The sequence below is a fragment of the Sciurus vulgaris genome (genome assembly GCF_902686455.1).
Source record: "Sciurus vulgaris genome assembly, chromosome: 2".
In the NCBI taxonomy this organism is placed as follows: domain Eukaryota; kingdom Metazoa; phylum Chordata; class Mammalia; order Rodentia; family Sciuridae; genus Sciurus; species Sciurus vulgaris.
In genome coordinates, this window is record NC_136462.1 from 115,581,452 (window position 1) to 115,596,257 (window position 14,806).

The window sequence follows — 14,806 nt, forward strand, 5'->3', positions numbered from 1 at the left end:
ACAAGCAGTGTGGTTCTACACCATGCACAACGAAGAATGGGCAGGTATGCTCCATATGCGTGTGATATGTCAAAATACATTCTACTGTCATGTGTGACTAATAAGAACAAATAAAAATTTGTATTTTTAAAAAAGGCTCTGGCTAAGAAGAGCTGCTAAGGCTCTGCAGGACGAAGCGGGCTGGGCCGGAGCCTGAGGACTGGCTGAGTTTAGGCTAAAGGAAGCATTTGGCTTCCATCCAAAGGCCACTTCCTCAGCAAGTCAGGTGCCTGTCCCCACACAGCCAGCTCTGACAACATCCCAGCAAGTCAGAGACTTCCGGAGCGGGCACTGGGGGCCCAGAGGGCTTTGGAATGAGGCCTGGTCACAAATGCAAGATGCTCCAGAGAGATCCGGAGGCTTGCCTGGGGACACAGCAAGTAGTGGAGTGGGGTGGGGGGGCACTTTGAGAAAAAGTACCCTACCTCCTGTGGGCTTTCCCACTGCCCTGGCTGCTTTTAATGACAGGAATGCAGCCTTGTCCCCCACCCATCGGACAAGATCTTTAACATCTGAGGGGGACCTGGCATGAAAGGGCTATAACTCTGAGGGCTTTGCTGGGATTTGAGGAGTGATGTGCCATGATGCCTGGACATAGGCTGACGTGTCCCCACCTCCTCACAGGAGGACCTGTCCATGCCACTGATTGAGGAAGAAATTGACGGGCTCTCTGGACTCCTGTTCCCCTTCTATGACGCTGACACCCACATGCTCTACCTGGCTGGGAAGGTAGTGGAAGGGGGGCGTGTCCCAAAGGGCCTTTGCACCCTTGAGAAGAGTCCACCTGGCCTCTCTGACTTCCCAGGAGTCACCCCAAGTCCTCACCCTCTCCCACCTACAACTGTCCTCAAGTCCATACTCGCTCCTACCCAAGTGGCAGTGACTGAGAATTCCCTGGAAGGCGAAGGGGGTGGGGGTGTGCATTAGAGTCGAGCTTAGAGCCTGAAGTGGAGACGGTAAGGAATGATGGAATTTGAACCACCTGCCAAGAGGTCACTGGTGAATACAAGCTTGTTTGTCAAAAATGCTGTACACCCATGTGCACACACACACACACATGCTCTGCCCAGCCCACCTCCGCCCTCCGCCTCCAGTCAGCCCCCATGGGGGGACCACCAGGTGGAGAGCACAGGTCTCTCTGATCTTACATGACCTCTGATGCACATTGAGGGCAGCTCTCTTCAGCAGACCTGGGGACCAGGGCCTGCTCAGCCCCCTCTCTGCCATAGGGCGCTCACCACCTCTCTCCTGCCCCCAGGGGGACGGAAACATCCGGTACTATGAGATCAGCACAGAGAAGCCCTACCTGAGTTACCTCATGGAGTTCCGCTCACCAGCCCCACAGAAAGGCCTAGGTAAGGGGGCCCAGAGGCTGCCTGGACATTTGTCTTGTGGATCAACCTCTCCCTTAAAAAGGAAAATCAGACTCAGAAGGTCATGGTTCACAGGCAAGTCAGGGCAGAACCCGCGGGTGCAGGCCCTTGGGAAGGTCAGCTGGCCTTTCTTCAGCCGGCCTGTCACTGCCCACGTGGACCAGCTCGGTCATTCCATGGCATTGCATCCACTGTCCTTTGTGCCCAGTAGCAGCCTGCAGGGGCTGCTCTGTCTTCATTCCCCATCACAGATGAGGAGACGCAGCCCAAAGTGTCTGACGTGTTTAGAAGGCAGTTCAGTAACCAAGGTCCAAAGCAGCAACTAGACCCAAGCCCTTCCTGAGGTGCTGGGAAGCCAGAACTCCAACCCCAGCAGCAGGTCTGTCCTTGCCTGATAGGGCCAGAAGTTCCAGGTGCCCCATCACTCAGCCAGCTGCTGTCCAGGTCCTTAGAAGGCCCAGATTTGGCAGGGCATACGAGTCAGGCAAGCTGATCTTCAGACACCGCATTCTCCTGCCACTGAAGTCTTCCTGTGATGTTCCTGTCAACTGACCCCAACTGTGCTTATAACCCAGCACTTCAGCCTCAGGGGTCTGAATCACTCAGAGGAATGAATCTCTGCAGGGACCCCCATTCCTGCCTCTATAGTGACTCTCCTTCTTGGGCCCTGAGTCTGGCTTTTCCCCTCTGTGGATCTGGTATCATGGACAGGATCTGAGGACGAGCTTCAGGAACATCAGGACTGAAAAGGGCCAAAGAGCCCAGTTCAGTGACCAACAGCAAAATGGAGGCCCAGAGATACCTAAGGTCCTGACGACCATTCCGTCAACCCCACCTCTCCCACCTTTCCCCAGCTCGCTATCATCCCCACCTCCTTCACGGTCACCCCTTCACCAAGTAGTACAAAAAGCAGCCTGGACTTTGGCCTGGGCATACATTCTGGCTCACCTGTGTGCTTAACCCTTCCCAGTGTCAGCTTCCCCTCTGTAAGGGCTACTGCAGAGCTGGAGACATGACCAAGTACCTGGCAGGACATGCCTCTGCTCCTTCAGGAAGCTGTGCAGCAGTGCTCACTGGGTACCAGCTGTGCACCAGGCCCAGGGTGACACTGAGAGTATTATATTAAATAAGACAGAATAGGGCCTTACTCATGGGAATCGCATTCCACTAAGGAAAGACAGACACCAAACAAATCAGTAAGAAAAAAAATCTCACTTGGAAGCAAGTTCCAGGCAGATACTCAAATGGGGTGACAGAACCAAGAGTGGCTGGGGTCTACATTAGGCCAGGGGATCAGGGAAGGCTGCTCTGTGGAAATGATACTTTAAGCTAAGATCTGAATGGTGAGAGAGGACAGAGTAGTCCTAGCAGGAGAAGCAGTGCAAAGGCCCTGTGGCCAGAAAGAGCCTGTCATGTCCTAGGATCAGAAGGAGGATCAGTGTGGCTAAACATAGCAGAGACTGATACAACAGGGATGGGGAGGAGCCATGAGGAATGCATTAACTAGAAGAAGGAGTTTGGATTTTATTGGAACTCACTGGAGGACTTTCTTTTTCTTGGGTAGGTTGTGGGGCAACACAATGTGGCCTGAGATGTTAGTTTAAGATTGCTCTAGCTTCTATGGGTAGAGGGACTTGGGAAGGGCCACTAGGAGGTAGGGAGACGCATTAGGAAGCAGTTGCAGATTGTAGGCAAGAGGCTAATAATTAGATGGACAGTATGCAAATGGGGGGGGAGGGGAGGAATCCAGGAGATGTTTGGGAGTAAGGTCAGGAGCATTGGCTAAGGCATGGGATGTGGTAGGGGTGGACAGCAGAACAGAGGAGCAAGGGCGTCTGTCTCCTTGTCCTCATCCTCCTCACCTTGGCCACTACTAAACATTGACAACGAGCCAGGCACTTTTCTCAGGCTGAAAGACATTATGTAACTCATGCCTGGCAGGTCCTGGAGCTGTGAAGTGGCAGAAACAGTTCAACCTAGACCTGCTGGCTCCAAATCCCAAGGGGGTACCCACTGCACCACCCCTCCAGCTCCTGGAATTGCGCCATATGGAAGAGCGGCTTCCTTTCCAGGGAGACCTAGAGCCTACCTCTCATTTACATCACAGGGAAAGGCAGGCGCGCCGCGAGTCCATGCTCCTTATGGTGTCGGGCTGGCAGTGGGCGTCTTTGAATTTGATCCCCTCTCATGGGGCTGCTTCTGTCCAAGGTAGAGGACTCAGAGAGGCAGATAGAGGGGCAGAGGGGCAGAATCAAACCTGGCTTGAGCTGTGCTAACACCACACTGACCCCTCCTAGTAGGTATTTTTTAATTTATTTATTTATATGTGGTGCTGAGAATCGAACCCAGTGCCTCACGCATACTAGGAAAGTGCTGTACCACTGAGCCACAATCCCAGCCCCCTAGTAGGTATTTAGGAGATGTACTTGTTGGGGACATTGAGGCCAGAGAAACACAGAGGTCACTGCAGGCGCCACTTGTTCTGAAAGACATACCACAGAAAACCACCTGAGGCTGTGTTTAACCTCTAGGGGAGTGGGAGAGGGGCTTTGCCCCTCTTGCTGGCCGAGGACAGGGAGGCTTAGGGAAGGCAGTCCATTTCGGAAGGTGATGGACTCTGGGGCCCTGCCCCTGCCATGCCGTTATCTTTATGACCCCTTGCCCTCTGCCCCACAGGGACCTCATAAATAGAGGAGTGAACTAGAGTCAAATATTTCTGCGGTTGCATGTGGTTCTACAAGGCCCAGGTTCTAAAGTGTGCACATGATGAGACATGTCTGGCCCAAGGGACTTAGTTGAGAAGTGACCAGCAAAAACCAGATTCTGCTGAGTGCCATGACACACACCTGTGACCTAGCTACTGGGGAGGCTGAGGCAGGAGGACCATAAGTTCAAGGCCAGTCTGGGCTTGCTAGTTAGTAAGACCCTGTCTCAAAATGAAAAGGACTGGAGCTGTAACTCGGTAGTAGAACTGGAGACCCTGGGGTCAATCCCCAGTACTAAGGGAGAGAGACTGATTTTATCAGAGCCTGATTCAGCCTGAGGCAGTGACCCTGCTGCCTTCTGTTTGGGTCATTGCCTCCAAACCTCCTCCTGGCCCCTGGCTGAGAACACTAGGCAAGGGTAAATGTACCAAGGGAGAGGGGTAGTATCGGGGACCCCGTGGACTCATGTGTGCCTCTTCACAGGGGTCATGCCCAAGCACGGGCTGGATGTGTCAGCCTGCGAGGTGTTCCGCTTCTACAAGCTGGTGACTCTCAAGGGCCTGATTGAACCCATCTCTATGATCGTGCCCCGGAGGGTGAGTGGGACTGGGTTGGGCACCAAAGGGCCCCTCTGTTGAATCCTAGCAGGAGGTGCAGTGGTTTGGGGTCTTCAGGCTCAGCGTGGGGAGTGGAGCACACACTCGGGTGAGGACAGTTGGGCCTGCTGAGTACAGGGGCAGGTCCAGGCAGCTGGCAAGAGCCAGACCTGGAGGCAGGAAAGCAGCCGGCATGGCGGGAGGTCAGGGAGGAGAAGTCTGGCTGCCCAGCAGGGTCTTTCTCAGCAGCCCCCAGCTGTCCACTCCTCTGCCTTCCTCCACTACAGTCGGATTCCTACCAGGAAGACATTTACCCCATGACGCCAGGCACGGAGCCAGCTCTGACCCCGGATGAATGGCTGGGAGGCATCAACCGAGGTACCGCTGTGGGTGGACTCCACAGAGGAGGCCAAGAGGCTGCCGCTCTAGCCTTCAGCCTGGCTTGCCCGGCTCCCCTTGCACACCTCCACCTGAACTCGCCCTCACACCCGCCTGCTGTCGAGCATGTCGGTTAGACGGGCATCACTTGACAGCACCTGTCAGTGAGACGCCTCCCCTGCCTTCCTTAGATCCCGTGCTGATGTCCCTGAAGGAAGGCTATAAGAAGTCCTCAAAAGTGGTATTTAAGGCTCCCATCAGAGAAAAGAAGAGCGTTGTGGTCAACGGAATAGATTTATTAGAAAATGTCCCACCCAGGACAGAGAACGAGGTAAGGAATATAAGTTATTACCTCCGCAGGCCCTGGAAGAGCAAGACCTTTACGTTTCAATTATGGGCTTCGGGCCTGTATGCCAGCTCCATTTGGAGGCATTTTTCTTCCTGTGACAAACACTATAAGTAGCCTGCTGTTGGCTTCCATTGCCTCTGACCCCAATAAATAGAGGCTGGGATGTTGGGGAGATATTGCTTCCCCCATGCCTCAGATTCATGAACACACAGAGTTGTGTGTCTTCTCATGAACCCATTTCAGAATGCTGCTGTCCTGTGGTGTTACAGGAAAGAAGCACTGCTGTCCCAGTGCATGGCAGCCCTGCCTACCTCTGGGCATCGCAGCATTGATGGGCTCAGACACTTCCTGCCCCTGTGGGAAAGTCTGGCTAGTTATGAAAGTACTCTTTGTGTCATTTAGAATGGGAGAGAGCTCCTTTAGGGACAGCAAGAACTGGACTTTGTCCATAACCCTTTGACGGCATCTCCCTCCAAGGCACCCCTCACCCCCAGTCCCAGGGGTCAGCTCAGCCACAAGTCACAGGGGCCTGCCATGGGCAGCTGGAGTAGTTACATGGACCCATCTGCATTTGAATCCTGGCTCTACCATTTCCTGGCTGTGACTAAGCAAGTTTCTTGACCTTACTAAGTCCATTTTCTCATGGAAAAATAGGGGTATGCAATGCCATGAGCATTAAAGAGATAATAGCTTGTACTAAGGGCTCAAGGAAAGAGGCCAACTATAATAGCTATCTATTGCTGTGTAACAAATCTCCCTAGAACCTAAATGACTTATACCCACAAATGTTTATCATCTCACAGTTTCTGTGGGTGCTGTAGCTTTCATGAGGCTGTGGTTACACTGTAGCTGGGCTGTGGTCTCTTCTGAAGGCCTGACTGAGGAAGGATCTACTTTCACATTCCCTCACAGGACTGCTGGCAGAGCGTGAATCCTCAAAGGCTGTCAGATTGGAGGCTCGGTTCCTCATGGGATGTTGGCCAGAGGCCTCCTCAGGTCCTTACCATATGGACTTTGCCACAAGGCAGCTCACACACATAGCTGGCTTCCCTCAGAGGCTGGGTGCAAGGGAGAGTCTCCAGGATGGAAGCTATAGTCTTTTAACCTATTCTTAGAAATGACATTATGCTGGGCGTTGTGGCGCACACCTATAGTCCCAGCAGCTCGGGAGGCTGAGGGAGGAGGATTTTGAGTTCAAAACCAACCTCAGCAACTTAGCAAGGCCCTAAGCAACTCACTGAGACCCTGTCTCTAAATAAAATACAAAATAGGGTTGGGGATGTGACTCAATGGTAAAGTGCACCTGAGTTCAATCCCTGGTACCAAAAAAGAGAGAGAGAGAGATGACATTACATTGCTTCAGCCATATTCTGTTTGTTTGAACCAACCTATTCGATCCAGCCCACTTTTCAGGGGGGAGGATAACATGAGGCCCACATTAAAGGCTACCCATCCCACCAACTTACACTATTGCTATAATTAATAAAAGCCAGAATATCTTTGACCTCTGGGATCTCACAGACTTAAAATGGGAGATTGACAGGTTCCCTGATAATATTTGCTGTGAAGTATGTTTATGTGCTATTGTAGAGGGATTTTCAGTTTTCTAGGGCTAGATGAAATCTTATGATAAATGGGATTTGCTTCAAAATAATGCCTGAGGAGGGCAGTACAAGGGAAGTGGGTAGGAACAGAGATGAAGCAAGAATGGTTATGTGCTATTTGTTGAAGCTGGGTGATCCATACTTGTGGGTTCGTGGTGCTGTTCCTCCTGTTTTTGTAAATATTTAACATTTTCCATTTTAAGAAAAGGTTTCTGGAAAAGTGCCCTACTTTTCAAAGGCAGTGATACACAGGTTGCTGCAGTTGCCCAAGTGGGCAGCAGCGAGGGCCTGAACTCAGTTCTAGCACTGGTCTGGAGCAGGCAAGGTAGAGTAGTGTCAAATCAAGTCACATTGAGCTACAGACCTGCCTGTGTGAATGAGAAGTGAGAACATGGAGGAAAATTCCGAAGGGTCTCTGAGCAGACCAAACAGATGCCATGATCTCTCTGTAGCAAAGCTGTGCATCTTGTTGGAAGAAGTTGCTCAGAGCCTGCAGACTCTGGTTCCACCCACAGTTTGGAAGCAACCAAAGAAACAGTGGGACTGCAAAAGGGAGACACCTTGATCTAAGCACGAAGACCAACTGATAGCTTGACATGCGGAGGAGACATAGGTTGTACAACTTTGTAACACTGAATTATACACTTAAAATCGGTGAATTTATGGTGTGAGCATTATACTTCAATAAAGCTCGTTTTGATAAAAAGTGTACCTAAAATCTGCAAGGAAGGTATTTTTTGGTTTGGTTTTGTTTGTTTTAAGGGGCACTTAACCACCAAGTCACATCTCCAACCCTTTTTTATATTTTATTTTGAGAAAGAGTCTCGTTAAGTTGCTGAGGCTGACTTCGAACTCACAATCCTCCTCCTCAGCCTCAAGAGCCACTGGGATTACAGGCAAGGTCCACTACGCCCAGCTGCAAAGAAGTTTTGAGAATATGGAGGGCAAATCATTTACTATGAGGAAAAATAGCATATTTTCCCTCAGAGCGGATATAGCCAGAATCAGTGGTTTGCTGGTTAATAAAATTAAAAAACAAAAACAAGAAAAAAGTAAGTTAGGGAGAGAATCATAAAAATGATACAGACATTGCTTAAACCATTGATTTTCATTTAAAACATGCGACATATACATTCATTCAGCATATTTTGATGTTTTCTTTGAGGAGTTCTCCGCTGGCTAGAATCTGCCATGTCTTTCTCACATAAATCACCTCTTACCTCCAATTTCCTGTTTCAGTTGGTTTTTGGTGGAACAAAAATTTAAAGTCATTCTGAAAGCAAAGCCCTAGTTTCCACCTATCTGCTTTTGAGACAGGTGAATTAGGGTATAAAATTCCTGATTTGTAGTGTGTCGTCCCATGAGCTTTGACGCACACACACAGTTGTGCCACCACAATCACACAGTCAAGAGGTAGCATATCCCAATCTCTATGGTTATATCATCCATGCCTAATTCAGCTACAATTTTTTTTTTTTTTTTAAGTACTGGGGACTGAACCCAGGGGTACTTTGCCACTGAGCTACATCCCCAGCCATCCCCAGCCCTTTTGATTTTGGAACACAGTCTCACCAAATTGCCCAGTATGCCTCAAACTTGTGATCCTCCTGACTCAGTTTCCCAAGTTGCTGGGATCACAGGTGTGCACCACCACACCCAGCTTGTATTTTTTAGCATCACCTTTAGCAAGATTTTATAAAGCATTTAGCTAAGTTTATTTTTAATTCTTCTTATCCTCATTTCATCAGTGTATATCAGATTTGATTAAATGATGCACTTATAATAGCAAATGTAACTCACATCAGAATTACACAAACACAACTGACCATGAATAACCTTCAGCTTTCATGTGCAGGGTCCAGGAGTAGCCTGCTGCTTTCCAGGGCTCTGTGTTTTGTGGGCATCTGTCAGTATATTTTATAGAGGAAATGAAGAAAGTGGTCAATCCCGGGAGTCGATAGAGTGCAAATCTACCAGCAGGCCTAATGCTTTGCCCATGCCTACCCAGTGAATGAATCACCTCTCAGTGAAAACTTTGGTATCCTGTCATAGCCCCATATTTTAAAAGCAGGGTTCCAGGCCTGGGGTGTAGCTCAGTGGCAGAGAGCTTCCCTAGCCTGCACGAGGAGCTGGATCCCACCCCAGCACCACAATCAAACCAAAAACTAAGCTCTGTTCTGAAACCTGAGATTCAGGAGAGAGAATCTAATAAGAAAAACGTTCTAGAGAGGTTTCCATCCCGGATGATAAAGCCTCAGGTTGAGATTTGGACACTGGGCTGCAGCCCCGTGCCCTCATCAGCGAGCATCTTTTCTTTAGGTCACAAGGAAAGCAGGAGCCATGGATGAGTCTGGAGGGTGAAAGGTGGAGGGGGTTGAGTCCCGGGCTGCTCAGGGCTGAAATCAATGGAATCCTGGGAGGGGCAGCAGGCCTGCCTGGGGCGGGGTGTCTGCAGACCCATTGTGCCAAATCCCTTCTCACCTGTTCTCTCCCTGGCCCTCCATGACCCTATCTCTTCTTCCACCCCAGCTCCTCCGAATGTTCTTCCGGCAACAGGATGAGATTCGACGATTGAAAGAGGAGCTGACCCAGAAGGACATCCGAATTCGGCAGCTACAGCTGGAACTGAAAAACTTACGCAACAGCCCCAAAAACTGTTAGCTCCTCAGCCGGGCTGTTTTCTAAGCCGATCTCTCCGTTGTTTCTACTCGTCCCTTAACTTCCCCTTATCCAGTGACCCCAGAGACAGAGCCAGGACTGGAGTTGGGGGTCCCAACCTGAAGACCCCCATCTACCGCCTCAAGAACTGGAAGCTGACCCTTGACCTCTTGACCTCATGCTAATACTAGCCCCAGCTTCTCCTGGAGTCCCCTTCCCCTGCTGACAGTCCATTTGCCTGCCACTGCAGGAGCCAGGCTTCTCCTGCTCTGGGTCAGGACCGCAGACTCCCCGAGGGGTGTCCTCCTCAGACCAGGGAGCAGAGGGGGAAGCAGAATCCCTGCTTGACTTAGAACTTGAACTTTTTCCCTGCCAAGGGGGCTGTCAGGACACGTCAGCACTCAACTGGAGGCCGGCCCAGCAGCAGATCAGGGCTGGAAGCACAGAATGAGGGCTGGATTGCAGGCTCCTCCCGCAGGCCCAGCAGCCCTGCGAGCCTGGCTCACCTGACGCGGCAGCAGCGGCAGGCTCCTCTGTCTCCCCCACCCCCTGCCCCTTGTCTTCAGGGAATGAAGAGGATGCTCTCTAAGGCCATAATGACCCCTTGCCTTCCCCATGAGTCTCTTCAAAGCTCTTGCACACCCTTTTCCTATTTAATTTGTGAGCCAGCCAGGGTAGGGATTAGCGTCCCCATTTGTAAAAGAAAGAACTGAGGATCACAATGGGGAAGAGACCTACTAAAGCACCCAGCAGGTCAACAGTGGACCCAGGACCAGGACCCTTGGTGTCCAGACCCCAAGACCAGGGCCCTTCCCACTGCATCGAGATGCCAATCCCATTGTAGGTTTCTCCAGAAGGAGAACTGGAAGCCACTTCTACCGTCTGCCCCACACCAGTAGTGCCAATGTGCCACACTGCCCAGTGGAGGGCCCCCACTCTGGGGGCCCCAGACCCTCCTTACTCTCACCCTGCCCCCAGGGAACTCCATCTGAGATGAGGCCTCTTTCCTGGAGGAAGCCAAGGCTGAGAAGGGTGGAGCTCAGCCTGGGGCAGTGGAACAGGGGTCCAATAGCTTCTGGGGATGTCCCGCCTTGTCTCTCCCCACTGCTCTCTCAGCCACTTTCAGCCTTACACATGTAAAATGACCACAGGCGACCACAGCAGCTCACGTGGGCACCACACCTACAAGTCGACACCACTCTGCACACGCAGGGTCCCACCGATCCTCACATCTGCTCCATTGTGCAGATGAGGAAACAGCAGTGGCCCAGGGGCGCACAACTCTGAGATGCCTCATTTCACTTGGTCTTCTGCACATTTTCTTTTTTCCTCCTCCTCCTTTTCTCCTCTCATAGTCCACTACCCAGAGTCCAAAAGCACTGTTCTCAGAAACGTCACAGCTTGGGGGTGAGACCTGGGGATCAAGCCATGGGTGTCCACTCTGCTCCACTGGCTAGAATCTGCTAGACACACGTCACTCCACCTGCTCTTCCGCAGTCACCCTGCAGAACATCCTGTGCACGGGCCCTCCAGCGGCTCTGGGAGGGGCGAGACCCTCCCACCCTCCCAGAGCCGAAGCAGGGTCTCCTAGTCCCACCCCAACGCCAGACAGCCTCAGCTCATCCCCCCTCACACTTCTGGAACTTTTTTTTCTTCCCCATTGACCTTTGTGGTCTTCTGTGATTATTTATGCTGCCTCCCAAGGTTAGAGTTGAAATAAAATGTTTTCAACATATAAAGCTGGGAATGGCCATCTCATTTAGCCCTGGGTGGTGCCTGCCCTTGGTCACGTGCTACCTCCACGGTCAACTCCCTACGCACAGCTCCTTCGTCCTTCTGGAATAAGTGGCTGTCTCTGTATCGACAGATGTGCTTTCACATCTTCATTTCTCACAGCATTATTGGTTTTGGGGCCACATGATCCTTGGCTGGGGGGACTGACCTATACCTTGTAAAATGTTCAGCAGTGTGCCCCACCTCCACCCATCAGATGCCATAGAAACTCCCACCCAGTTGTGACAAACTAAAACGTTCCCAGATACTGTCCAATGCCCCTGGGGGTGTCAAAACCACCTCCAGTTGAGAACGACCATCCTCCAGTTGGTCTATAGTTCTAGTTATTCTGCTCTGTCTCGAGCTCTGGGGAGACCAGTGTATTACACTGGGACAGCACTTCACAGTTTACAAAGCACAAATGCCAGATACTTGACACACGTCATCCTCACAGCAGCTCTCCATTACAGGCTCTATTATTTCCATTTTCAGGTAAGGCTGAGCAGTGACATGCTCAAGGTCATTCAGCCACTGTAGGGGAAAAAAAAAGGACTGGAGACATGGATCTTCTGGGTTCAGGACCAAAGGAGACATGTGCCTGTCCCCAGTTAGGCCCAAGCTGGATGCGGCTGTTCTGGAAGGCAACCAGTTCCCATCATGAGACCAGGAATGGTGGATTTACACTCTGTCACCAAGCCAGGGTTGTCTGGGCGAAGACAGGTGCAAACCCACCACAGAAAACCCAGAAGAGCTAGCAGAAAGCAGCATGAATCTTAGAGAAGAGGGCCAAGGAGGAATGATGGAGGGCTATAGGGGAATCCTGGGCAGGACACCAGACACCACAGTCCAGACCCAGTTCTGGTCCTGTCTGGCTATGTGACTCTAAGTAACTTTTTCTTTCTGGGCAACATTTTTTCCCATCTACAAAATAAAGGATGTGGGCAATTCCTAGGGTCCCTTCCTAGTCTACATCTGAAGCTTCCATTATACCAGCAGTTGAGAGGATGGGACAAATCCCCAAGGCCACCCAATGCCTAGGACAAGTGGTACCAACAAGTACATCAGGGAAAGGGAAGTAGGCTGGGGTGCTGGAAAGCACTTCTGCTGAACATAAATTTGAACAAAGACATTCCTACAGGGTCTGCTTGAGATTGATTCACAAAACCTGGATTTGAAAGCAATTCTGACTCCAGTGAAAGTCTGGCCCTCACAAGCTCCTTCTCCTCAGATGCTGGGGAGGATGGAGCTGGTCCTTTGACAGGCTTCCCCCAATCTGGGTCCAGGGGAACAGGTGAATGAATGGACAGGTCATCTGTTTTATTGACCTGTCCCACCTTTTCCCCAATTCTGAGCCTAACTGGGTAGCTCATTTTTTAAATTTACTTTTATTACTGGCGATTGAACCCCAGAGAGCTTTATCACTGAGCTAGATCCCAGCCCTTCTTATTTATTTTGAGACAGAGTCTTGCTGAATTGCTGAGGGTCTTGCTAAGTTACTAGGGCTGGCTTAGAAATTGCCATCCTCCTGCTTCAGCCTCCCGAGTCGCTGGGATTGCAGGCATGCACCACGGCACCTAGATAATCATCACTTATTACACTGTCCGAGGTCAGGGTCCATCCGTTCTCCCTCTCCCCTCAGTAGTCCATTTACCCAACTACACTTCTGCATGTGTTGAATAACCAGTCGGTTTCCCATTGGTTGGCTCTATGTCCTTAAATTCTTCATATGGTAGGATATATTCCTTGCCTGGTCTGTTACAGTGATCTCTCTGCCAATTATGGCCTAGCCCACCACATATCTTTAATTGTCTAAAGATGTAGGAGAACAAGCCCTTCATGGTCTTTGAACCATCCCTGTAGCCACACTCCCCACAATGCGTTTGCTCCCTTTTTTTTCCCTAGGTAAGGATATCTTAGGCTCAACTCCAGAACCTTCTCTCCTATGGAGAGGCCTCTATTAGCCCTGTGACTAGCAAGGGTGCCCTGGAATTGCTTATCCAGCCCGCTCACACCTAGGTGGATTTCCAAGTAGTTTAACACATACCAAGTAGCTGAACCTACTCAGTGCTGGGTGCTGGGCCTGCCCCTGAGGTCTGTCAGGGGGCGCCAACACATCTTCAGGCAGGCTACAGAGCCCCTAGAGCTGGGATAGCTTCACTCTTGGTTGGGCTCAGGTTGGGATGGGCAGTTGTTTTGGAGTTTGCTGACTCCCTGCTTGTCTTCCAGCCAGCTTCCTGAGATCCCAAGATGGGCTTAGGCATTTTTAGACTCTCCTGCTACTGGGCAAGTATCCCAGACTGCCAGTGGACCGTGCAGAACGTGGCTGCTCCTTCACTGTGGGAAATGACTTCATACTGAAAACACCTCCCGAGCTCCACCCTGTCCTCCAGCTTGAAAGTACTGTGGTGACTGTGATGGGGCTGCCTGGAGCAGAGGCAGACTTCACTCACCTTAGCCAGGGAAGCACTACCTGAACCCTTGGAGGCCCCGGAGGTCCTGCAGGCTGCAGCGAAGGGTGGGGAAGAGTTCCCTGTCTGGGATGCTGGCAGAAGCTCCTTGTTCCCGTGTGTCTGTGTGATTCCGATTTGGGAACAACCTGCAGCCTGTCTTTCCTTGGAATTTCAATTCAGTAACAAGCACAAATGGGTCAGCCTTACTCAGAGAGAGAAGGTGAACAGTTACAGGGTAGGGCCTGCTGTTCTGGGAAGCTACTGTCCTGGAGCACCCTGTCCCGGAGCACTCTATCCCCTTCCCCACACCCGGCTTATGACCCTGCCTGGAATTCCCCACCCTTAGTGTGTAGTTCCTTTGGATCAAGCACTGCCCTTACCAGAGCCAACTTCATAGAGAAATCCCCCAGGGAGGGTGGGATACTGGTGTGCATAAGGTTAACAGATTGGGTCTCAGGCAGGAGGATGGAGGAAGGGATACTAAGATGGAGATCTTGGATTTCAAGGTCACAGTACTTACAGCAAGATTTAAAGACCAGAAGAATCTGCTAGAAACTTGAATCCAGCCAGCAGGTGGAAGATTATGGCCTTTTTATCAAACTTGTTTGTTCTGAGCTTGGTCCCTTCTGCCACCTCCCACCCCACCCCAGAATTAATGACCCAACCACAGGCACCAGGCTTCATGACAAAGCAGGCACCTAGAGTAGCACAGGATCCAAAGTGGCCCAGGTGTAGGAGGAGGGAGGCTTCCAAGAAGGCACCGAGCCTTGTGCTGCCCTGGAGGTCACCTGTCCCCAGAGAGCACTGGCCACAGGCGGGAACTCGCCTTTCCTTTCTTTGGGGGCTGCAGGATGTGTGCCCGAAAAGCAGGAAAGAGGCTT

The 14,806-nt window shown here is 51.1% G+C and overlaps 1 protein-coding gene across 1 annotated transcript in view; it reads left to right on the forward strand.

The window, feature by feature from the left end:
• The window catches only part of CORO2B (coronin 2B), a 136,624-nt gene extending 122,106 nt beyond the window's left edge, over positions 1–14,518 (forward strand). Inside the window, exons 7-12 of the mRNA XM_079129587.1 lie at positions 664–768; positions 1,298–1,394; positions 4,601–4,713; positions 5,001–5,091; positions 5,283–5,422; positions 9,574–14,518. Coding sequence (XP_078985713.1) covers positions 664–768; positions 1,298–1,394; positions 4,601–4,713; positions 5,001–5,091; positions 5,283–5,422; positions 9,574–9,705 — 678 coding nt within the window. The 3' untranslated portion in view covers positions 9,706–14,518. The remainder of the gene's footprint in view (positions 1–663; positions 769–1,297; positions 1,395–4,600; positions 4,714–5,000; positions 5,092–5,282; positions 5,423–9,573) is intronic.
• Positions 14,519–14,806: the final 288 nt, after the last annotated feature.